The sequence below is a fragment of the Artemia sp. Qi Xiang Cuo genome, chromosome 17, assembly GCF_049724085.1.
Source record: "Artemia sp. Qi Xiang Cuo chromosome 17, ASM4972408v1, whole genome shotgun sequence".
Lineage (NCBI taxonomy): Eukaryota > Metazoa > Arthropoda > Branchiopoda > Anostraca > Artemiidae > Artemia > Artemia sp. Qi Xiang Cuo.
This window is the reverse complement of record NC_142810.1, coordinates 41810180-41836018: the sequence shown is the minus strand read 5'-3', so window position 1 is coordinate 41836018 and position 25839 is coordinate 41810180. Positions and strand designations below refer to the sequence as shown.

The 25839-nt window shown below is 35.4% G+C and overlaps 1 protein-coding gene across 1 annotated transcript in view; it reads left to right on the top strand.

Annotated features, from left to right (window-relative positions):
* The first annotated feature begins 3673 nt into the window (after positions 1 to 3673).
* The window catches only part of LOC148942215 (protein kinase C alpha type-like), a 38796-nt gene continuing 16630 nt past the window's right edge, over positions 3674 to 25839 (top strand). Inside the window, exon 1 of the mRNA XM_089103252.1 lies at positions 3674 to 4067. Coding sequence (XP_088959378.1) covers positions 3862 to 4067 — 206 coding nt within the window. The 5' untranslated portion in view covers positions 3674 to 3861. The remainder of the gene's footprint in view (positions 4068 to 25839) is intronic.

The following is a 25839-nucleotide window of genomic DNA, read 5'->3' as shown; positions in this document are numbered from 1 at the left end:
ATAGCTTGGATACACTTACGCTATTTTGATTTGGTTAAATTTTAAGAGCAGAAGTAGCCCCGAAAGTTTGAAATTAATACCCCCAGTCGATCTTGGGATACTGCTGAGATGCCTTATTGGGAATTAGCATTAACACAGCGCATTTAATCTTAAGGCAACATTTACTTTTTAAACATAACGGCAATTGGGTGGGTGGGCGTGGGTGGGGGATTAGTTTACCTCCAATCATTTTCGACTATTAAAAAGGACATCAGCCCTTTCTATTTTCAATCGAACGGGTGCTTTTCGAAGTTCCTACGACACCTCCTTCGATACGAAGTGCCCTGGTCTAAACAAAAAAAAAAAAATGATATATTATACCCACATCGATCTTTACTATAATTAAATAAAAAAAAACAAGTTTTTTAAAATGAAAGTAAGGAGTGACATTAAAACTTAAAACGAACAGAAATTATTCCGTATATGAAAGGGGCTGTCCCTTCCTCAACGCCTCGCTGTTTACGCTAAAGTTTTTTATTGTTTTAAAAAATAAAGTTGTGAGATAGAGTCAAACTTTAGCGTAAAGAGTTTTGAAAATCACACCATCATATTCAGCGTATCAGAGCACCCTACTGTAGAGGTTTCAAGCTCCTATCTACAAAAATGTGGAATTTTCCATTTTTTTGCAGAAGAAAGATCACGGATGCGTGTTTATTTGTTTGTTTGTTTTTTTTTTCCCAGCGGTAATCGTGTTGACCCAGTGGTCCTAGACTATCGTAGGAGGGCTCAATGGAGCGGAAATTAAAATTTCTAGTGCCCTTTTTAAGTGACCAAAAAAATGGAGGGCAACTAGGCCCCCTCCCACACTCATTTTTTTCTCAAAGTCACCCAATTAAAATTTTGAGATAGCCATTTTGTTCAGCATAGTTGAAAATCTAAAAAATATGTCTTTTAGGATGACTTAATCCCCCACAGTTCTCAGAGGAAGGGCTGCAAGTTATGAACTTTGCCCAGTGCTTACATATTGTATTGGCTATTGGAAAGCATACAGACAATTCTAGGACGGATTTTTTTTCTGGTGGGGGGGGGGATGGAGGAGGGGGTTACTCGTAGAATATTTCCGTGAAAGATGTTTCTTTGGGGCAAGGGAAATTTCTATGAAGGGGGTGCCGGATTTCCAAGAATTATTTAAAAAACGATCAGAAATTAAATTAAAAAAAACAAGTTTTTTCAACTGAAAGTAAGAAGCAGAGCTATTTATTCTATTTAAACGGCCTTTGTGATTCAGGGGTTTGTGAATTAATTTTTTTTTAACTTTTAACGTAAAGAGCGTGGTATTGACTAAGAGGAGAACCCCCTCATATACGTAATAACATATACGTAATAAAAAAAAACAATAATAAAAAACAAGCAATACGGCTCAATAGTAATCGAAACTTTTAAAAACGGAATTTGGATGTCAATAGATATATCAAACGAATAGACTTAAAATGCTGCTTCTAAAGATATAAATTTTATTAAGTTTAGTATTACTCATCAAAGGATACGAGCCTGAGAAAATATACCTGATTTTTTAAAGAGAGAGAAAACATCCCCGACAAGTGAAAGAAACTGAATGAAAATTCCACCGTCAGATTCAGCGTATCAACTATAACTTTTAGGGGGTCTTTCCCCCTTTTTTCAAAAATCAGCCAAATTTTCTCAGGCGCGTAACTTTTGATGGGTAAGATTAAACTAGATGAAACTTATATTTTTGAAATCAGAATTAAAATCTTATTCTTTTGATGTATCTATTGTTATCAAAATTCTGTTTTTTAGAGTTTTAATTACCGTTGAGCTGGGTTGCTCCTTTCTTTCAGTTCGTTACCACGAACTGTTTGAAAATGTCAAGCCTTCCAATCACTTTCGATTATTAAAAAGGGCACTCGGCCTTTCAATTTCCAATCGAATGATCTCGTTTTGAGTTTCTATGGCAACGCTTTCTATAAAAACCTTACACTCCCTCAGGGCATAAATTACAAACCTTACCCAAAGGGCTGTGAGGGTGGTTGTCATCCTCTAAGACCTAATTTCCAGAACTTTCAACTACGTTAAACAAAATGGCTATCTCGAAATTTTGATTGGATGTGTTTAGGGAAGTGGTGGGTGTGAAAGGGGTGTTTGTTGCCATCCAATATCTTTTTACTATTAATAAGGACACAAACCACTCCAATTTCCAATTGAATAAGCCCCTATCAAAGTTTCCACGACAACTTCTTCCGTATGAAGTGCCCTGCTGTAAAGGGAAAGAAATAATAAATTATAGCCTACATTGTGCCTACATCGTTCTTAAATGCCCCCAAGTCATAACATAAAACCCCTGCCCTAAGGGTTGTGGTGGAGTAACCTCCTCAAAAACATATTTTCTTACTGGAAATCAGTTACTCTGAACAAAATGGCTATCTTAAAATTTTTATTGGATGTGTTTGGGGAAATGGTGGGCGTAGAAGGGGTGTTATCTGCCTTCCGATCACTTTCGACTATTAAAAAGGGCACTAGCTATTCCAGTTTCCAATCGAATGAGCTTTTTTCGAAGTTTCTACGACAACTTCTCGATACGAATTGCCCTGGTATGGAAAAAAAAGTACATTGTGCCAACATTGTTCTTTACTTAGGCAGCGCGATTGCGCTGTCTATAATAACATCCTGAATCACCTAATGCTCTTTTACCTACCTCTTTTCATCCGAAAAATCAGAAAAGAAATGAAGAGAGTTTTAAAGTGGAAGGTAGAATTTTTGTTTCAAGAAAAATTTCTTCTGCTTCTTCCTACGAGCCGATATACGTGGCGAGCCCAAGATGACAGTATTTTTCTTTAAGATACAGATTAGCCGGTATGACGGTTGAAGCCCCGAGGTCGATATCAATAAGTAAAAAAAGGGACAAAAAAACGGCGGCGTATTAGTGACGCCGCCGCCGATAGAATCAGCGGCGGTGTCAGCGCGCTGATGCTAGCTCGGTGGCGCACCGCCGATTTTTTTCGGCGGCGCGCTGCCGACTTTTCGGTGCGGCTTCGGGGTCTAGTCCATGCCATAGAAGCAAGTGTTAATAATTTTTGTCCGAATTGTATTTACCGCACAAAAGCTAAAAGAATAGCCTGAATAATTACTGGCGTTAAAAATCACACGGAAGATAGAATCAATGGGAAGTGCGTATACTTGAATCGCCTATCCCCAGCAGTTTAAGGATTAAAAACCTGGCCCGTGCCAATACGGTACTAGATTGTTCGCTATTGAAAGAATCTCAATACTTTGACAGAAGACACGGACCCAAGTGTCTTAAATATGCTTAGATATTCTTCCTTGTGCAATACCGACTTGCGATTGAATTGCTTAAAAAAACAAGCCAATATATATATATATATATATATCATAAATGTTGTCCTTCACGTTTTTAAGAAGAATTTTTTTCGCATCTACCTTTCACAAAATGCTATCTCATAGAACATTTCAACGTTAAAAGGTGCTGAAGAATGATTATTGTGACTTTGTTTTTGACTAGTTATTGTTATTTCTTTTACACGCATTAAACCGCGCTTACTAAAGCTATAATTTTAATTTTAACCAAACTGTTTCAGCTGAAATAATTTGAAATCTGGCTGACATATCGTTATTAGCGTCATATATTTCTCATCGTCAACGGTGTCTTTTTGCGCAGGCTACTTAAAGCAGTATAAACATTGTGAAGATTTAAAGATGTTTTTAGTAGTCTACTGCTAATGACTGGTATTGAAAAGTGATATAGGACGAGAGTTGAATAAATTAAGGCTTTTTTTATCTGCTTTTTCAATTGAAAATAATTTAGCGGCAGTCATATTTTGGGTGTAGGCTAAGCTACATGCCAAAATGGTAGAAGAAGAGAAAAATAACCGAGAACTAGAATTAGATGATGGGCCAGGAACTGGAGATACTAATACACAATTTGGATTGAAGTTGAGAGGAAGAAAAGGTGCACTAAAAAAGAAAAATGTATTCACTGTCAAAGATCACAAGTTTATACCAAGATTCTTTAAGCAACCTACATTTTGCAGTCACTGCAAAGATTTCATTTGGTAAGTTGACTTATACCCATTCATAAAGTCAATGAGCTATAAAAGTCAAATAGATTTTTGGGTAAATCCATTGAGATTGGCTATTTCTAATAGAAATATACTAGGCTAAACAAACAAAACAAAAATGTAGACCTAGATTCTTGATTTTATACACTTTACAAATATTTTGTTTGTTTTTCTGTCAACCAAACTGCCTTAACTAGGCCTAATTCAAGATGTTATCCTGATATTATATTTTTGCAATCAATTGAATCTACTCTTAGCCTAGACTACATTATAGCATAGCCTAGGTTTTTTTGCTCAAATTGGCAGTATCATCTAGATTACAAATAAAGTGAATTATTGACTAACAAATGAAGTGAATATACCACTTGTGCCTTTTTTTATGCTCTTTCCAAATATAATGATCATTTTTGTCAGAAATGAAGTTTACCCACACCCCTATATATACAAATTGTATTTGCACATTAGGGGGGGGGGTTGACAAATTTTATTTATGTTGGTAATAGGAGGTAAGTTAAAACTTTCCCCCCCCCCCCCTAATGTGCAAATTTATACCCTGAATTGGTATACAGGGGTGGGGGTAAAAATTTTTTCCAACACAAATGATTATTATACTTGGAAAGAGCATAAAAAAAGACATTAAGTAGTGTATCACTTTATTTGTAAGTCAATAATATGATTTGGTAAATTTTTACCAAATGGGCTTTCATAGTCTCAGCTAGATGAAATTTAGTCTCACCTGAGCAGTGCTAATAAAGTGTTATTTCTAATGAGTTTAGAAAGTAGTATTTTTTATATATTTTTTTTATGATTCCTAGGGTATATCTAGGACCATCAAGGGGTATAAATTGAATTTTCAGATAAGTAACCATGATATTAGAAAGGACATAAAATGAGGAACCTTATAGTAGTCCCTTTATTTGTTTAGCATGTTCATTCAGAAGTGGCCAGTCACTAAACATTTACTGAATTTTGAACAACATAGTAGATATAAATATATTTGTTGTATTAATTTGCTTGGTAAAAAATGAACATTCCTGTTGATATGCTTTTTTTTATGTTTCCAAATATGGTAAAGGGATAGTGTTAACTTCCATTTTGTATTCTTAAAGTAACTCCTTGGACCTTACTTTTTTTGTCAGTAGAACTAAGTTAAAAAACCTAACATTTGGTTCTAAATTCAATACTAAGTTTATATTTATCAATATAAGAGCTAAGCTAAGTCATATATGCCACATGCATAGATTTATTATTATCAAATTTTATGAATAAGTGACATCCTAGATTAACAGTTCTGGTAAAGGAATAAAAAAAAAAAAAAAAAAAAAAAAATCAATTCTCTAATCTAAGTTACTTTCAAATATAAAACAAAATTCTAGATAAGGGGACTTCTGTCTGTCTTGGAAATTATTTAGGGAAGGTGAATAAAACTGTCAAGAATCAATCCAAAATCTCAATGACTCCCTTGGGTGATTTTTTTGTTTAAGTAACCTACTCCTACTCTTTCCCTGACTAAACTGACCTTTGGCAATCATTGTACTGAAAAGTGAAACTTTGTGAAATAGAGTTACTGCTCAAATAAGTCACACAGAAAGTGCTTTTAACCTCATTTCTTTGCTCAATCCTGATTTAAAAGGTTTTAAGGACTTGAAAATGTACTTCTTTAATTTAGAGAAAAATCTTAGTCTAAATTCAATGCTAAGTTGATATTCATTTATGTAAGAGCTAAGTCATATGTGCCATATTTATGGATAAATTATTACCAAATTTTATGAATCAGTGACATCCTAGATTAATAGCTGTTGTAAAGGAATAAAAATAAGTAAAAGATATGATATATATATATATATATATATATATATATATATATATATATATATATATATATATATATATATATATATATATAAATCAGTTATTTAATTGAAATCCATCTGAAATAAGAGAAACTACACTTAAAAAAACTAAAGCCAGTGAAAAAATAAACTAAACCCCCAAACTATGGTAAAATGTGTTTTATAAACTTTTTAAACACACAATCATTGCAACTAAAAGAGAATTTCCCAGTCTGTCCCCCAATATACCACATAGTGGGCAAATTTGTAGTCTATTTAGAAAATTAAAATCCCTCCAATATGTTACTAGTGGTAGAAAATTAGCTCACACCTGAACCAAAATTCTAATATATTTAACTAGAAATAATAATCTTCATCAATACTCTCTTTAACATTTCTATAGAAAAATAAACCAGTCAAAGCACTGGCACTTCTACAAGGAGAAATCCTTAGATTGCTCCTAGCTGCAATTTTAGGTAATTTAAGGTAAAGCATTTTTGCCAGTATCCCAATATTGAATCTCTTGGTCTTCTAACCTAGTTATTAAATCTCTAAGGAAAAGCTCCTCAGTTTCTTTGGGGCCTTGGCCATTATTCCATGTACGGTATTGGAGAAAGCACTTTCATCTGGCAGTTATTTTTATCTGGAATGGCTACAAAGATTTTATATTCAGTTATAGCAATTTGTGATACATGGCTCTTGCTAACCTGTGTTCAAGATAGTACAATAACCTTAGCCAATCTTTTACCATCTCCATTAACCTATCTTTTCTCCATGAAAATAAGACTAAATCTCCTTTTATGGCAAGATTATTGTTATTTTCTGCAGACCAGTGCTGGGTTTTGGGGTAGCAAGGGGTGTAACTGCACTGGGCCCCATGCTAACACAGCCAAATATTTTATTAATCACAATCACATGAGTGATTTTGTGACTTTATGAGGGTCCTCAAACAAAAAGCCAGGGAATGTATGGCTGGGGTTTCCAAATATCGGGAAACGCCCAGTTTTTACACATTTAATACATTCATTTTTTATAATGCAGAATGCCATGGTGTAAACTCTACTATTGGTGCAATAAATAAATTGTAAGTGAAAGAATGTATGCAGCACCTCATTGTTGTGCAGTTATTATCTGCTGTCTTATCAAAACCACAACATTCCTGCTGAACTGTAGGATTCATATTGCTACTGTTTCTGCTCCAGGCTACATTATTCTTGCTTTTGCCAGATTATGACAACAATGTCAGGCCCCTTGCAGTGGTGGCTGCACAAGGCCCTGTGTATTAGTAAGTCTGCCTCTGCTGCAGATCATATATTAATAATATATAATATACTGAAATGACTCAATTGGTTTAACTGAGTCTGTTCCCCAAATCTAAGCACTGTAACAAAGAATTTGCATTGTTTTGGATTTGAATGAATGTTTTAGCATCTTTAGGCTATTAGCTTCCTTTTAGCTGCTATTTTGTATATTGCAAACATGGCTGCTTTGCCTCTTGCAAAAGTGGCTGTAGTATGTTTTTTCCAGGAGGCATTAGCTGAAAAATGTAAACCCAAATAACTTCCCTCTTTTACTGCCTGGATTTTTTTTCCCATTACAATAAAATTTGCAAACCTGTTTGTTATTGCTTCTTAGTTTTCTAAAAACCATAATTTCCATTCAATCAACATTGAATTGTGATGTTTTGGGATCCAGCTAATCAGAGACAAATCTAAAAGTTTCTGTATCTCATCTTGGGATTTTGCCACCAATGTGATGTCATCTGCAAACAAAAGCATACAAAATGCCATACTCCCTAGTTTTACTGTAGGGGCTGCCTACTCAGGAACAAACGTACCATGTATGCCTCTTATGTATGTTATCTTTGAAGCCTATTACTGGGTTTTCTTCAGAAGAGTTGCTAATCTAGGAAGTTACTAATAAACCTAACAATTTATCAATTTCATAATTCAGTCACTTGAAACAGATTTTAATTTAAGGAATCTAAGTAGAATATACAATGGTAGGAAATAGCTCTTCTATTGGTTGAATAAATTATTTGTTTGTATTCTATAAAACTAAGGACTAAAAGTGTCTGATGACTTTGGTACTTTTCAATAATTAATCTGATAGTAAAAATCTTGTCAAAACATCCTCTCCTCTTCCAAAAATTACACTGCTCTTTTGTTAAAATTTTTTCTACAGCATCTGTAAGATTGAAAAAATATTGAACAAGGTACCATTTTAAGGACTTGTGATAGAATACGCAATGGTAGGAATATAATATATTTGGAAATAGCATAAAAAGGTACAGCACCTAGTGTAGGTTTCCTCTTTTACCTAGTGAAGTAATTGAAGAAACGCAAAAATGACTTTTTGTGAAGGTCTAAAATTTGCAAAAGGCAAACCTTGGTTAAAGCAAATATTTTGGCAAGTCTGGGTGAATATACATTTATTTTTATATTTTGACCAATTAGGGGTGGGGAGTGTGTTTGTTGCGATTGTCACCACAGCAACCATTATATTTGGAAAGAATGCCAAATTGGGAATTTGATTGTACCACTCTTTTGTTTTTCTAATGTTTCCTTCCCAGAAGCAGTCTTTGTGCAGGATTACCATATTCTAATTTTTTTGAGGATTTATTTCAGGGTAGGGGTGGTAAATAAAATGATTCTACAGCAAAAACGTATCAAAATGTGTTCATATTCATTTTGTTACATTTTTATGAGTTGGACAATCATTTTGGGGGGTGTGGATTCAAGACCGTCAAAGAAAATTTTAAAAGTAATGACAGCAAAGGTGCAATTGCAATTATGACACCAGTGATAATTATATTGGGAAAGAGTACTGAATGAATTTTCTTTGTTTTCATTTTCTTATAAAATTTGGTTGCTTCAAATGATAAGTAATTTGAGGATCTTTTTCTGTCAATTTTGCTGATGGAAAGCAACCTGTTGTTTGTGTTATTTTCCATCAGCTGGATCACCAAATAGCAATCTATAATCTGTTGCTTTCCACAACTATAAGATGTCATTAGGTGCCACAATAGGTGTTGCATTAAGGGCTCAAAAATGAATTTGCAATAGTAACAATGGACATATTTGGAAAGAGCACAAGAAGGTTTATCAAAAGGCGTGTTCATCTTCTAGCTAGCAAATTAACTGAAAACAACAACAAAATATTAATCAAACTTCTTCTGTAACACAGAAATTCCATAAAAAATAGAAATTCACCAAAGAATTCCCCTTTCAATATTCTTTCCAAATATAGGAATTCCTACTGTCAAAATTGTATTCCAGCCCCCTCCCTAATTCTCAAGTATAATCCTAGGGAAAGTTTGTTGATTCTACTGATTTTTCTTTTAAAATTGAATCTATGAACCAAACTGTTGAAGAGCAATAAGGAGAACAAATGGTGAAAATAAAAAAATGAGACATTTTGGTACATAAAATAGGTCTATATCCAGGCATTAGGGAAGAAGCGTTAGCAAAATGGCAAAAAGGAACAAAACAAAATGTCTTATTTTAATGACTAAGGCATTGTTTCTAGTTTTTTTTTTAGTCACACATAACAAAAAAGGAAACATAACGGGAAAAATTACAACGGGAATTTTGCTCAGGAATTCCTGACTAGCTACAATCACTTGATACAGACACTTTGGTATAAAAGACAAAGACTTTGTGCTAAATAAGGAAGATTATAACTAATGAAAGTAAGGTGTTAAGTTACAAGATTAAAGGTAATGGTATGATATAGTAATGGTATATTTGATCCCAACCTGGGTTGGGAACAAATATTATACCATTACTTTTGATGGAAAGCTGTTTGAAGCCTTTTTGAAGGTTTGGTGAAAAATCAAGAGATATTTTTAGTAGGGCAGCATGACTACCTACATGAAGATGTTTGAATGAAAGAGGGTGGGTTAAATGGTGAGGATCCTGCACACTGCCATGATTGGTCTGAAAGACGCATCACCCCCAGGAAAAAAAGGGTGGCAGAAAAATGGCACTTATTCGGTGGCTAGTTGTCTTGCATTTTCGATCCCTTTCCTACAAGGAAAAATCCCATGACCACGAGAATGCAATTGACAAATTTTAAAATGCAAGCATATATAAATAATATAAATTTTTACAGCACTTGTTGTCTTTCTAGCTAGAAAATGCAAAAAATTATTGACATTAGAGGGCAGATAGGTTTTATCCTTATAGTTTGTGGTTCAAAAATAGACCACCTCTTAAAGGCACGTTAACCGGGTTGGGCGAGAGCTAAGTCTGGAGTACCCAAGTTTTCATGATTTGTATAGTTACTTTCCCTGATTCCCAGTTTTCATAAGCTGCGCATGTCTCTCAGCAGTGTACTTGACTTTGATCCTTAAATTAAATTCCTGTATACGTGGGTGTTATCTTGTAATCTATTTCTCATTTAGAGAAACGTAGTCGGAGACGATGTTAGAGCTAATGTATAATTTATAGTAAAAAAAAAGATCTATAGTATTAAAATACTGTGTATTATGGAAGTGTAATTCATTCATTTTAGACATTAATTAAAAAAAAAAATCCACATACTAAATTTCAAAGAAAAGTAAAGAACTCCTTTAAACCAAAGATGAACATAAATAAAGTCAAATAACCTTTCAAGTGAAAAACCAACATAAATCACCATCAATAAATGAATAAAGCCCAAAGCAACAAAAATTACAATAAATAACCAAGTAAAACTCAAAAGAAGCAGAAATTGACATGATTAGCGCTGACATCCCCTACGCCTTGTCAAGACCAGAGCATAATTTGCTCTTCACTGAAAAAAAAAAAAAAAATGAATGTGGATTGTCAGTTTAATATACATATACTGATATTTATTTCTTAAAGTCTTAGCAATTTTTTTTTTATTAAAGTTAAAACATTTTAAATGTATTTTGTTTTCAGGGAAGTGGAAATTACGTTCTAGTCTTGAAAAGGCAAGGGGGTTTTCAGCCCTGGTCATGTCAGTCTTAGCTTGTTCCTAGTTTGACTCAGTTATTTAATGTAATTTGTGGTAGTTGTATGCTTGGAAGATAATTTGGCTTTATTTCTGATCATCTAAGGCTTAATGAAGCTCTTTACTTTTCTTTTAAAGACTTATTTTGTGGAAAAAGTTTTATAAGTTAATTTCTGTTCGTTTTTTAATGACGTAGTCTTTTTCATGGAAAAAGAAAATAAAATTTTATATCTTATCGGGTTTTTCTGTAAGAATCCATTGTTTGGCTTGCTATTTGTATGCTGGAGAAACTTTTTCAACATATTGTTTAATTTGTTTTTACGCCTCCTCAACTTGACCCGAAAAATAAAACTTAATACCATTCCCAAAAACTTCTATCCATGCTCTTTGACAACCTAGATACACTTGCAATCTTTTGATTTTGTCAAAGTGTAAGAGCAGAAGTAGCAATAGTAGTAGGTCTGAAAGTTTCAACTAATACCCTCAGTCGTCCTTGAGATATTGCTGAAATGTTTTATGGGCAACCAGAACACACACATTTCCTTTTGATTTAGTTTTAAAGCAACATTTAGCTTTAAAGCATAATGGGCAAATTGAATAACTGTGGGGGGCTGGCTTATCTGATATCCCTTTAGACATAGCTACTGGACCGTTCAACTATGCCAATAAAAATGGCTGTCTCAAAACTTTTGATTGGATGTGTTTAGAAAATCAATGGGTTTAGGAAGAAGGACTGCTCGCCCTCTAATCACTTTTGACTCTTAAAAAGGGTACTAAAACTTTAAATTTCCAATCGAGTTAGCTCCTTTGAAAGTTTTAATGATATTCCTAGCTATGATAGAGCAGTGCTGTCTATGATATTGCTTATATGCATTTGGAAAGCCTGCATGCATGCAGTTCTTTTTCGTTTAATTGAAACTCCCTCTAAATGTTCCTTAAAAGTTTTACCTTAATACCCTTAGCGTCATTAGTTACAGTAACTGTAGCGGTAGTATTAATAGTATACACATAGTGCCTTCTGGCTAGTTTGACAATCTACATGTTCATAGTTTGTTTTGATTTGGTTCAGCATCCGCCTAAATATTCTTTGAAAGCTTCACCTTAATATCCTTAGCTTGCATAGCAGCAATAATAGCCTTAGTAGTACCCATTGTTTTCTTCTACATAAGCTGAAAGTTTCAATTTAATACCATCAACCGTTCCTGAAGCATTGCTGATACTTCCTCGTGACAACCTGTGCAGGCATAGTGAATTTCGAATTAGTTCAACGCAGTTTAAATATTCCCTAAATTTTTGCCTTAATACCCTTAGCTTTAGCAGCAGTAGTAGTAATACCGGTAGTAATAGTAGTAGCAGTAGTGTTAGTGAAATTAATAGTTCAACATCCTCCTAAATATTCCTTGAAAGCTTCATCTTAATATCCTTAGCTTGCGTAGCAGCAATAGTAGCCTTAGTAGCACCTTTGGTTTTCTTCGACTTAAGCTGAAAGTTTTAGTTTAATACCATCAACCATTCCTGAAGCATTGCTGATGCTTCTTCTGGACAACCTGTGTGGGTATAGTGGATTTTGATTTAGTTCAATGCAGTTTCCATACTCCCAAAATTTTTACCTTAATACCCTGAGCTTTAGCAGCAGTAGTAGAAGTATTAGTAGTAATAGTAGTAGCAGTAGTAGTAGTTGGAGTGAAGTTAATTGTAGTAGCCTTAGCTTTAGTAGCAGAAGTAGTAATAGTAGCATAATTAGTGGTAGTATGAGTAGAAGTAGTAGTATTAGGATGCAAATGTTGTCTTTTGGTTAGTTCAACATTCACCACAAAAAGCTCTGTAAGTTTCAACTTCACACACCAAATTCTTCCTAAGATATTGCTGGTACGCCCTTTTGACGACCTATATACAGACGGCGTTAGTGACAATGGTAGTATTAATATTAGTAGCTCTAGAAGTAGTATTAGTAGTAATAGCACTAGAACCGGTAGCAGCAGTAGCATTAACATATTGTCTTTTGGTCAGTTGAACATCCTTCTCATCAAGTCTTGGAAGTTGCAACTTAATACAATTGGCCATTGCTATGAGATTGCCGATATGTTTTTTTGGTAACCTGTATATTTATATACTTACCAAATTTTCGTCTTAATGCTCTTAGCCTTATAAGTAGTTGCAATAGAAGTAGTACCGTAGTTGGAGTAGTAGGAATAGTAGTAGTAAATGCAGCACTGTTAGTAGTATTAGTAGTAGCGTACACATATTGCCTTTTGGTCAATTGATCTTCTCGTTTAAGCTTTCTTTGAAAGCTCTAACTTAATACCCGAAGCCATTGATGAGATACGCCCTTTTGAGAATTTGTATACACATAGTGTCTTTTGGTTTGTTTCAAATTTCCCTTCAGAATTCTCTCAAATTTTGACCTTCACAGACTTAGCTTTAATAGCACTAGTATCATAGTAGTAGTGGCCTAGTGGCGGTGGTAGAAGAAACAGTAGCAGTAGTAGTGTTGTATTAGCAGTAGTAGTAACAGGAGTAGCTGCAGTATTAATAACAGCGATAGCATTTACATTTTGCGTTTGGTCAGTCAAACACCCCCCTCATGATACCCCGGAAGTTTCACGTTGATACGGTGATTCGTTCTAAAAATATTGCCGATGTGCCCTTTTGACGCCCTTTTCGTCTAAATACTTTTAGCCATACAAGTAATTACAATTGAAGTAGTCCTTGGAGTAGTTTAGTAGCAGTATAAGTAATAGCAGTGGTAGTAGTGTGCACATATAACCTTTTGGTCAATTGATCTTCCCCTTTAAGCATTCTCTGAATGCTCCAGCTGAATACCCATTATTGAGATTCACCCTTTTGACAATCTGCATGCAAATGGTGTGTTTTGATTACAAATTTCACCTTCATACGTGTAGGTTTAATAGCACTAGCATCATAGTAGTAGTAATAGTAGCAGAAACAGTAGTACCAGTAATAGTGTTGTATTAGAAGTACTAGTAATAGTAACAGCAGCAGTATTAATAGAAGTAGTAACAGATACATGTAGCCTTTTGGTCAGTTTAACATGTCACTTATCATGCCCCAGAAGATTCATCTTGATACGGTAAGTCATTCCATAAATATTGTCGATACGCCTGTTTCAGCAATCTGTATGCACATTGCATGCTTTGATCTAGTTCAACTCTCCCCTCAATGTTTTATCAGATGTTCATTTCAATATCTTCAGCCTTGGTAGTACTCACTACAGAAGCAGTAGTAGTGATTGTAGTAGTTGTAGTAGCGTGCAAATATTGCCTTTTTGGTCAATTTATCATCTCCCTTGTCATTTCTTGGAAGTTCAAAAGTAATACACTCAGTCATTCTTAAGTTTCGCCCTTTTGAAAACACGTATGCACATAACGTGTTATGATTTAGTTCAACATTCCCCTCAATATTCTCTGAAAGGCTCACCTGGATGCCCTTCATCTTTTTTGGAAATTAAAGGACAAACATGCCTACCTTTCTCAATAGCATATATATAAACAATGAACGGATTGCCTAACTTACAGCCCTTCCCCTGGGGGCTGTGGGGGGTGGGGGTTGACATCCCCAAAGGAATAATTACTGTGCCTTTCAACAAAGCTGGACAAAATAGGTGTCACACGATTTTCATTGAATGTGTTTTGGGAAATGATGGATGTGGGGGGGGGGGACTGGTTGCCCTCAAATCACTTTTGACTCTTAAAATTCTACTAGAGCTTTCCATTTTCCAATCAAATGAGCCCCTTCCGATGCTTATACGACCACCCATTCCATAAAAACCTTGTATGCTCCTAGTGTATAACTTGCGACCCTTGCCCCAGGACTCTGGTGGGTTGTGTCAACCCTGGAGGCTCTGTTATGTCTTCTTTGGTCTATTTTGAACCTAAATCACTATCTTGCAGTTTCAATTAGATGCGTTTTGGGAAAAGAGGGCGTTGGGAGGGGGGTTAGTTGCCCGCCATCACTTTTGACTCTTAAATACAGCTACAGTTCTCCCCATTCTCCAATTAAGTGAGCCTCCTCTAAAGTTTATACGACCAACTCTTCCATAAAAACCTTATATGCCCCGGGGCATAACTTACAACCCTTGAAACCCAGGTTTTAGGAGTTGGCTCAATCCCGAAGGCTTTGTTATACAATTTTAGACTATTTTGAACAAAATGGCTAACTCAAAGTTTCTATCGGATGTGTTTGGGGAAAAGAGGACGGGGGGGGGGGGTAGTTGCCCTTGGATCACTTTTGGCTCTTAAAAAGGGCACTAGAACTTCTGATCTCCTATCCAATGAGCCCCCTCCGAAATCTATACGATCATCCCTTCCAAAAAACCTTGTATGTTAATATTGGGCAAGTAGTATAACTTATAGCCCTTACCCTGAGGGTTGCAGGGGGCGTTGTTATCTTCAAAGACATAATTATTCGACCCTTAAACTACGCTGAACAAAATGGCTATCTCAAAATTTTGATTGGATGTGTTTGGGGAAATGATAGGTGTGAGCGCGGGGGGGGGGGCGGGTTGCCCTTCAATCACATTAGACTATTAAAAAGGGCACTAGCACTTTCAGTTTCCTTTCGAATGAGCCCCATTCGAAGTTTTTGCGACAACTTCTATACGAAGTGCCGTTGTCTGAAAAAAAAAACCAAACACATTGTTCCACATTTCTCTTTACTTAATCAGCGCTATTGCGCTGCCTATGACAATTTGTTGATTCTTGAGAAATCTCTTGTTTTTAGAGAGCATTAACAGTTTGTATTTTGAAATTGAATTAATTTTTATTAAACATTCTTCTTGCAAGACAAATATTGGAGTGCAAGACAAATAAGAATTTGATTGGGATAAGATAAAGATATTTCTGACAATATTTCTTTGAAAAAATTCTAATCAGATAATATTGCTTAATCTTGAAGTTCAAGTTCAAAATGACCCTTTAACATAATTAAATAAAAAATGACTTTTTTCAACTGAAAGTAAGGAGTAACATTAAAACTTAAAACAAACCGAAATTGTTACGTAGCTTATATGGGCTACGTAATTAGAATTAATTAGAATAATTAAATAGAATTAATTAGATTAATTATCGATTAATTAGAATAATAAGCTTGTTTATTAAGTTCTACAAAAACTTTAGCGTAAAGAGCGAGGTATTCAGGAGGGGGCAACCCCCTCATATATGTAGTAGGCTAATTTCCGTTAGTTTTAATTTTTAATGTTGCTCCTTACTTTCAGTTGAAAAAACTTGTTTTTAAAATTTTTATTTCTGACTTTTTTAAATAATGCCAGAAAATCCAGCCCCCTCCTCCATGGAAAATTCCCTTCTCCCACAAAAAATCCCTCCACGAGAAGATCCTCCCATGTAAACCCCAACCAGGAAAATAACCCCCCCCCCCCCCCCGAAAAAATCTGTATACTTCCCTATGGCCAATACTATATGCTAATAATGGGCAAAGTTCAAAGCTTGCAGCCCTTTCCCCTGGAACTGTGAGGTTCAAGTCATCCTCAAAGACATAGTTATTAAAGCTTTTGACTATGCTAAACAAATTGGGAATCTCAAAATTTTGATTGGAAGACTTGGGGAAAAAAGGACGCGGGATGGGTGCTAGGCTTCCCTTCAGCATTTTTGGTCCTCTCGCGATCCTCTAGGATCACTGGTTGGATACAATCACCCCTGGAACAAAATGAATTGCATAACTTACAGCCATTTCCCCAAGAACTGTGGGGGGGGGGGTCAATCCCTTAGGAATAGTTATCAGACCTAACTACTTCGCTAAACAAAATGGCTATTTCAAAATTTTCATCAGTTGTATTTGGGCAAATACGGAGTGTGTGGGGGGGGGGCTGCTTTCTCTCTGATGACTTTTTACTGTTAAAAAGGGAACTAAAACTTTTAATTTATAATCTAATGAGCCCCCTCCGAGTTTCTACGACGACTTCCATACGAAGTGCCTTGATGAAAAGAAAAAAAAATACATAGAGCTCACTTTGCTCTCTATGTTACCGCTGCCTACGATTCCCTTAATGATTAATGATTTTTTGGGTCATTAGACGCATTTTCTGGTTCCAATTAAGAACGATATTAAGACTTGTAAGCAATTTTAAATGTCGGTATTCAAAGTTGGCATACCGACGGATTAGGAGAATCGCACGCAGCACAATAAAATCATTGTTGCACTACAATTCTAAACATTTTTAGTAAAAGCAACTCTTTCTAAGAAGCTCGAAAGTTGTGCTTGGGCAGATGAAGTTTTATCCTTTTTTTGTTGAATTTTTTTCTTGTTTTATTTTTCTATTAAAATGTATGAAGGATCCTTAGTGTAATTAGAACTGACAGGCAAAGCTCTATTTTACTTGCTACTTGAACATAATGTTACCCCCAACAGAAAATTAATAATAATTTTGAATCCTTTTGCCACGCGAATGCAAAATAATTATAAAAATTTTGGGATACCAGAAAATAGACGCAATTATTATTACAAGTTATTTTCCAAATATAGTCTTAATTTGAGGGCAAAATAAAGGAGGGCTTATACGCAGCCCTTTTTTTGTCGACAGTTGGATTGTGTTCCATGTATACAGTTTAAGGTCTAGTTATTTTCTAGCTTAGAATTTTTTGAGAGCCTTTTATCATTCTTATGCCTCTCGGGTGTATTATTAGTTTGAAAAAACAAATAATTGTAAATTGACCCTTATTAAGTCAGGTATTTAAACCTGTGTCTTCGGACAGTATGTTGCAAAGTCAATACTACATCAGAGGCAGTTGTCTATAGTAAAGACCATATGCCTTCAATGTTTTATTATTTTATTTTCCAGAGGCCCCTCATATGGAAGGGGTGGTCGTATAGACTTCGGAAGGGACTAATTCCATTGGAAATCGGAAATGCTACTGCCCTTTTTAAAAGTCAAAAGTGATCGGAGGGCAACTAGCTCCCCTCCACCCCTCTTTTACCCAAATGCACCCTGTCAAAATTTTGAGATAGCAATTTGGTTCAAAGTAGTCCTACAATCAGACAACAGAAACTCCGGAGTCGACGCAACCCCTCAGACCCCGGGAGCAAGTGTTGTAAATTATTCCCTGGGGGCATATAAGGTTTTTATGGAAAGGGTGGTCGTATAAACTTTGGAGGAGGGTCATTTGATTGGAAATTGAAATTTCTATATCCCTTTTCAAGAGTCAAAAGCGGTCGGAGTTCAACAAGCCCCCCCCCCCCCCAGACCCGCTTTCCCCCAAATACCTCCAGTCGAAATTTTGAGATAGTCATTTTGTTTAAAATAGTACAAAGATGATATAACAATGCCTCCGGGGCTTACACAACCCCTCAGAACAGAGGGACAAGGGTTGTAAGTTATGCCCAAGGGCATATAAGGTTTTTATGGAAAAGGTGATCGCATAAACTTTTGAAGAGGCTCATTTGATTGGAAATTCAAAGTTCTAGTTCCCTTTTTAAGAGTTAAAAGTGATTCTTTTCCTCAAGTGCACCCGATGAAAATTTTGAGATAGGCAATTGTCCAAAATCATATAACCGTATATCATATAATGAGCCTCCGGGAGGCTCATTTGATTGAAAATTGAAGTTTCTTTTTGAGAGTCAAGAGTAATCGGAGGGGAAACAGCCCCCCTCACTCACTTTTCTCCCAAATGCTTCTGATCAAAATTTTTAGACATCCATTTCGTTCAAAATAGCCCACATAATTATGTCTAACTATGGTTCCGTCTTTGATAACCCCATCGTTCCGGTTTTGATACCCCCATCGTTCCGGTTTTAACTTTGGAGGAGGCACATTTGATTGGAAATTGAAAGTTCTAGTCCTTTTTTAAGAGTCAAAAGCGATCAAAGGCCAACCAGCCCTTCCCTCACCCACCCCCTTTTTCCTAAATTAGTCCGGTAAAAATTTTGAAATTTTGGTTTTGTTCAAAATATTCCAAAGGCTAAATAACTATGCCTGCAAGTATTGTAAGTTATGTCCTGGGGGCACACAAGATCTTCATGGAAAGTGTGGTTGTACAAACTTCGGAGGAGGGTCATTTGATTGGAAATTTAAAGTTTTAGTTCCCGGAAGCTCTAAAAGTCAAAAGTGATCAGAGGGAAACTAGCCCCCCCCCCCCCCCTCGTTTCCTCCAAGTGCGTCTGATCGAAATTTTGAGATAAATATTTTGTTCAAAATAGTTCAAATATCATATAACAATGCCTTGGGGTCGGCCCCCCGAGCTCGGGGCAAGGTTTGAAATTTATACCCCGGGGCATATATGGTTTTGTGGAAGGGGTGATCATGGAAACGTTGGAGGAGATTCATTAGATTGGAAATTGAAAGTTCTAGTTCAATTTTAAGATTCAAAAATGATCAGAGGGCAGGTAGCCCCCACGCTCCCTTTTCCCAAATGCATTGATCGAAATTTTGAGATTGCCATTTAATTCGAAATAGTCTAAAGATCATATAAGAATGCCTCGGGGGTTGACACAACCCTCCAGAGCCTGAGGGCAAGGGTTGTAAGTTATAACCCAGGGCATGCAAGGTTTTTATGGAAGGGTTTGTGGTTCAAATTTCGAAGGAGACTCATTTGATCGGAAATTGAAAGTTCTAGTTCCCTTTTTAAGCGTCAGAAGAGATTGGAGGGCAACTAGCTCCCCTACGCCCTCTTTTCCCGAAATACATCCGATCGTAATTTTGAGATAGCTGTTTAGTTCTTAATAGCCCAAAGATCACATAACTATGCTTCCAGGGTTGACTTCCCCCCAGAGCTTTGGGGCAAGGGATGTAAGTTATGCCCAGGGGGGTATAAATAGTTTTTATTGAAGGAGTGGCAGTAAAAACTTTGGAGGAGACTCATTTGATTGATTTTAATTCCATTGAAAATCCTAGTTCCTTTTTAAGAATCAAAAGTGATCGGAGGGGAACCAGCCCCCCCTCCCGTGCGTACATTTCCCCCCCAAAGCTTCTGATGAAAAATTTTGCGATTTTTCATATTGTTCACTACAAACAAGAGTTTGGCTACTGACCTCTTCCCTAACTATAAAAGTCTAAAGTCAACTGCGTCATTGACGCTTTATTGAAAACTATATGTGTTTTGAACAATTTTGGAAAGAAATAATAAAATTTAACTGCATATTTGATATATAATGATATTAATTGCTGAAAGCTCATCAGTTCAAAATTTCGTTTCACTTTAATTTTTATTTTCAATGTTGTAATAAGTAGGCCTATAAAAGAATATATTTATGATATAATTTGGTTTCAGCAAAGCACCAACGACGCAGTAGGCTTTAGTCTTTTATAGATAGGGAAAGGGGCTGTAGCCAAACTTGTGTTTGTAGTTTTTTGTAAGTTTTTTTTTAATTAATCACCATTAATACTTCATCTAGTATTTACGATTTTCAGAGAAAACGCTCTAGCGTTGCCTATAGTAAAGAGCCATAAGGCTTGAATGTATTGTTTTATTTATTTTTTCCCAGAGTCAGTTATGGAAGGCGTGCTCGTATATACTTCCGATGGGGTTCATTTAATTTGGAATTGAAAGTTGTAGTGTCTTTTTTTTTTAGAGTGAGTGAAAGTTGATCGGAGGTCAATAGAACAAAAGTAAAGAGCCATATTAAACTTAAGACCAGCAAAACAAGTCTTGTAATAATTCAAATCCAAAACGACCGAAAATCTAAGAATAAATGATATCCAAAACGAGTAGAAATTATAATAAATGATAAAGATAACAGAGCTGATATAAATGAAAAAAAAATCTTAAAACGAGCAAAAATTAAATTGAATAATCAGGTCAAACTTAAACTGACAAAAATTTCTGCAAATAGAAAGTTGGGCACTGTACATGGGTGTAGGCAGCATTAGGCAGCATATTGTCTAGGGGGAGGCAGTCGATAGTGTGATGGAGTTTTATCAACTGCTTTTTCGAAACCATCTGCTTTTTCAGACATATCTAATGTAAATTTGAAGGTCTAGGGGGGGGCAGCTGCACCCTGCCCCCCCCCACCCGACCCACATGGCACTGTACCCATAAAATATTTTTTATATTTGTAACATTGAAAAAAAAACAGGGAAATAAAATCTGGAATTGCTGATATTTTCAAGAATTAATATCATTATACATTAAGTATTCAGGACATTCAGGCAATTTTCATTAGTTCTTTCCACTCATCTTCATTATTATAGTGATTTATTTATATTTTCTGTCGATGTTTTGAAAAGGTAAAGCACATTGTTAAAAATACATACAGTTTTCAATGAGACGCAAAAGACTTAATAGGCTTTAGACTTTTATGGTTAGGGGAGGGGAAAGGAGGCAGTAGCCGAACCTCTATTTGTAGTAATTCTCGTCAGTTTAAGTTTAATTTGAATATTCAATTTAATTTTTACTTGTTTTAAGATTTGTTTTTCTTGTATATCAATATCTGTTATCTTCATATTTTTTATGATCATTTATATTAATTTCTTTTCGTATTGGGTTTCATTTATTCTTAGATAGTAGCCTAATTTCGGTCGTTTGGAAATTGAATTAGGATAGGACTGTTTCTGCCGGTTTTTAGTTTAATATGGCTCTTTACTTTTCTTTGAAAAAACTTCTTTTTCGGAACTTTTTTTTTAATAATTTGTGTCAAAGACTATGGGAAACTTATGGAAGTTGTAATTTGCGCTAGTCTCGAAAAGTAAAATCACCTGCGCCATCTAAATTGGGGATTTTGTTCATTTTTAGCCTGACCAGAACTTGCGTACTTGTTCAATCAGGTAGTTTGAAATATAGGAAGGGGAAACAAAGCAGTATTTTGTCACTATCAGACCTACAAGCTGAAGGTCAACTGGCCTAATTAATCTGTCAATATTTACTCAAGCTAACCTAGGCCTACTGTGCAGAATAGATTTTGATGTGAAATAGTTCTTGACAAGAAAAAACAAACAAATAGACTGCAGACTAACTATCACTTAAACGGAATCCCAGGTTTCATCCTATAAGATTGAGGATCAATTATACCAGTTGCCCAATTTCTTTACAATTCCCTACTTTTTTAATGAAGTCACCAGACACTACACCGTATTCTGTGCTTAGTATTTATTTCCTAACTTCTCACGTTAAATTTTCGGAAATCCCACTCTTATAAGTTCCCATTCTATTTAATTTACCTTTCAAGTCTTGCAAATGGAAAGGGAGTTGCATAGGTACACATTTTAATGAAGCCCTTACTTTCGGCCATCTTGTTCCAGGAAAATGTTTACTTTTGAAAACTCCATCCCTGTTTGCAGACTTGCTTTAAAAATTTGATTTTTTTTTATTTACTGTACCCTATATTTTTGTTTGAATCAAGTAAATGGAGATCATACGAAGGGAGTTCAGTTAGATTTTTCGTGCTGAAAAATTTGAAAGATCATCGAATATCTATTTAAATTTCTTTGAACATGTTTGCATACTTTTTGGAAGCAAGTACTTAAACGTTTAATGCATTCTTGTTTTAGTGCCTGTATATAATAAGGTAAAATAATCCCCCAGGAAGAACCCAAAGAACCAGCCCCTTCGATGTAAGGCTGATTCACGAAAATGATCACCATTTTACTTGAAACTGGCAAATGTTTCAAAGATGAGCAGGCTACTCGATTCTGATTTTTAGTTAAAATTGCTTCTAATTTTTCTTCTAAATTCATGTTTGAATTCGGTTTTGTTCTTGTTTTTAATCTTTTCTTCACCTGTTTTGTTGCATTGTATTGATTCTGCTATTTCTTGTTCTGATTTAAGCCCCCGTATATTCTGAAAGTTATTAAATCTATTTATCCCTTCCTTTGTCCTTATTCGAATTCTTAAAGTTTTAGTTTCTAATGAATTTGTGATTTCTGAGAAGCTTGTTTCGAGGGTAGAACACGGACTTGCTCAGAAACGGTGAGTCTAGCCAGGCAGCAAAGGGATACAGTTCGATAAAAATCCGATGGATTCAACCACTCAAGCCTCGCCAAAATTACGTACTGGGTAGGAAGCAAGTACTGAATAGCGGCGGAATCGAGCAAGCTTCTCTTACGTTAAATATTACTTAAAATCAAATCTTTGCAGTCTGAACCATTGTCAAATCTCGTCTTTTTTATTCCTGAAAAATTAATTAATTGTTTCTTCCTGCAATCCTGCAATAAAATTTGATTTGCAGGATTGATCTTCAGACAATTTGGTGAATTGTTCATTTCAGAAATTAATTAAAACAACTATTTCCGCAAAATAAGTTTTTCAAAGAAAAGTAAAGAACTCCATTAAACAAAAAATGAGCAAAAATAAAATCAAATAATCTACCAAGCGTGAAACTACCACAAATCAGCATCGATAAATAAATGAAACCCAAAATGAACAGAAATTAAAATAATTAACCGAGTCAAACTCAAAACTAGCAGAAATTAACATAAGTTTTCACTGTAAAATATAAAATGTAAAATATAAATGTTTTTACTGTTATAACTTTAATAAATCAAATAATATTAACATTTTGATTACTAAATTTAAGTATATGTGTATTAAACTGACAATGCACATTCATTTGTATTTTTTCAGTAAAGTTATTAACAAAAGAAATTAATATCAGTTTTTACTGTAAAATATAACATGTTAAAATGTAAAATGTAAAATATAAATGTTTTTACTGTTATAACTTTAATAAATCAAATAATATTAACATTTTGATTACTAAATTTCAGTATATGTATATTAAACTGACAATGCACATTCATTTGTATTTTTTCAGTAAAGTGCAAATTTTGTTCTGGCCCTTGGAGGGTATAGGGGTTTTGCGCCCAACTTATGTTAATTTCTGCTTGTTTTGAGTTTGACTCGGTTAATTATTGTAATTTCTGTTCATTTTGGGTTTCATTTGTTTATCGATGCTGATTTGTGGTAGTTTCACGCTTGGTAGATTATTTGATTTTATTTTTGCTCATTTTTTGTTTAATGAAGTTCTTTACTTCTCTTTAAAAAACTTATTTTGTTGAAAAAGATTTTTTTAATTAATTTCTGTCTGTTCTATATTGACATAGTCTTTTCAGGGACAAAGAAAATAATGCATTAAATCTTTTCATTTTTTAAGACTTTATAGTTTGGCCTGCTATTTGTATGCTAGAGAAAAATTTTCAGCAATTTTTAACAACATACACCCTTTTAAGAATTTGAACACAAATAGTACTGTTTAATTTAGTTTCGTACCTCCTCTAGTTGACCTGAAGTGGAAAACTTGATACCATTCGCAAAAAAATCTGTATACTTTCTTTGATAGCTTGGATACACTTACGCTATTTTGATTTGGTTAAATTTTAAGAGCAGAAGTAGCCCCGGAAGTTTGAGCATAATACCCTCAGCCTTTCTTGGGATACTGCTGAGATGCCTTATTGGGAATTAGCATTATCACAGTTCATTTTGATTTAATCTTAAGGCAACATTTAGTTTTTAAAGATAATGGGCAAATGGGAGGGGGGGGGTGGCAGGGTGGGAGTGGAAGGGGCATTAGTTGCCCACCAATCACTTTCCACTATTAAAAAGGGCATCAGCCCTTTCTATTTTCAATTGAATGACCCCTTTTCGAAGTTCCCACGACAACTCCTTCGATACGAAGTGCCCTGGTCTAAACAACAACAAAAAATAATACATTATACTCACATCGATCTTAACTATAAAAATGTCAAGCTTTCCAATCACTTTCGACTATTAAAAAGGGCACTAGGCCCTTCGATTTCCAATCGAATGAGCTCTTTCGGAAACGACAACGCTGTCTATAAACACCTTATATCCCCCCAGGGCATTAATTACAACCCTTATTCTAAGGTCTGTTAGGGTGGTTGTCATCCTCTAAGGCCGAATTTCCAGAACTTTCAACTAGCCTATGTTAAACCAAATGGCTATCTCAAAATTTTGATTGGATGTTTTTGGGGAAATAGTGGGCGTGAGAGGGGTGGTAGTCGCTCTCCAATCACTTTCAACTATTAAAAATGGTCCTAGCCCTTTCAATTTCCAATCAGATGAGCCCTTTTGAAATTTCTACGACAAAACTTTCAATAAAAATCTTATATGCCCCCAGAGCATAACTTACAACCCTTGTCCTGAGTGCTGGGGGGGGGGGGGGGGGTAATTCTTAAACACCTAATTTCCAGGACTTTATACCACGTTGAATAAAATGGCTATATGAAAATTTTGATTGGATGTGTTTTGATTGGATGGAGGAATGGTGGGCGTGAGAGGGGGCTTAGTTACCCTCCAATCACTTTTGACTATTACAAAGGGCACTAGCCTTCTCAATTTGGAATTGAATGAACCCCCTTTGAAGTTTTACGACAACTCTATCTATAAAAATCTTTATATGCCCCCAGGGCAGAACTTACAACCTTTGCCCTTGGGGCTCTGGGGGTTTGTCATGCTTATATACATAATTTCCAGAACTTTCAACTGCGTTGAACAAAATGGCTATCTCTAAACTTTGATTGAATGTTTCTACCACAACGCCTTCTATAAAAACCTTATATGCCCCTGGGCATAACTTAAAATACTTGCCCATGGCTCTGGGGGAGTGTCCTCCTCAAAAACATATTTTCTATCTGGAAATCACCTACGCTCAACAAAATAACTATCTCAAAATTTTGATTGGATGTGTTTGGGGAAATGATGGACTTGGGGGGCTAGGTGCCCTCAAATCCCTTTCTACTATTAAAAAGGGTACCAGCTGTTTGAATTTGCGATACAATGAGCATTTTTTGAAGTTTCTACGACAACACCTTCTATAAGAACCTTATATGCCCCCAGGGCATAACTTAAAACTCTTGCCCTGAGGGTTGTGGGGGAGTGTCCTCCTCAAAAGCATATTTTCTATCTGGAAATCAGCTACTGTGAACAAAATGGCTATCTCAAAATTTTGATTGGATGTGTTTGGGACAATTATGGGCGTGGGCGGGGGGCTAGTTGCCCTCCAATCACTTTCGACTATTAAAAAGGGTACTAGCCCTTCGAATTTACAATTGAATG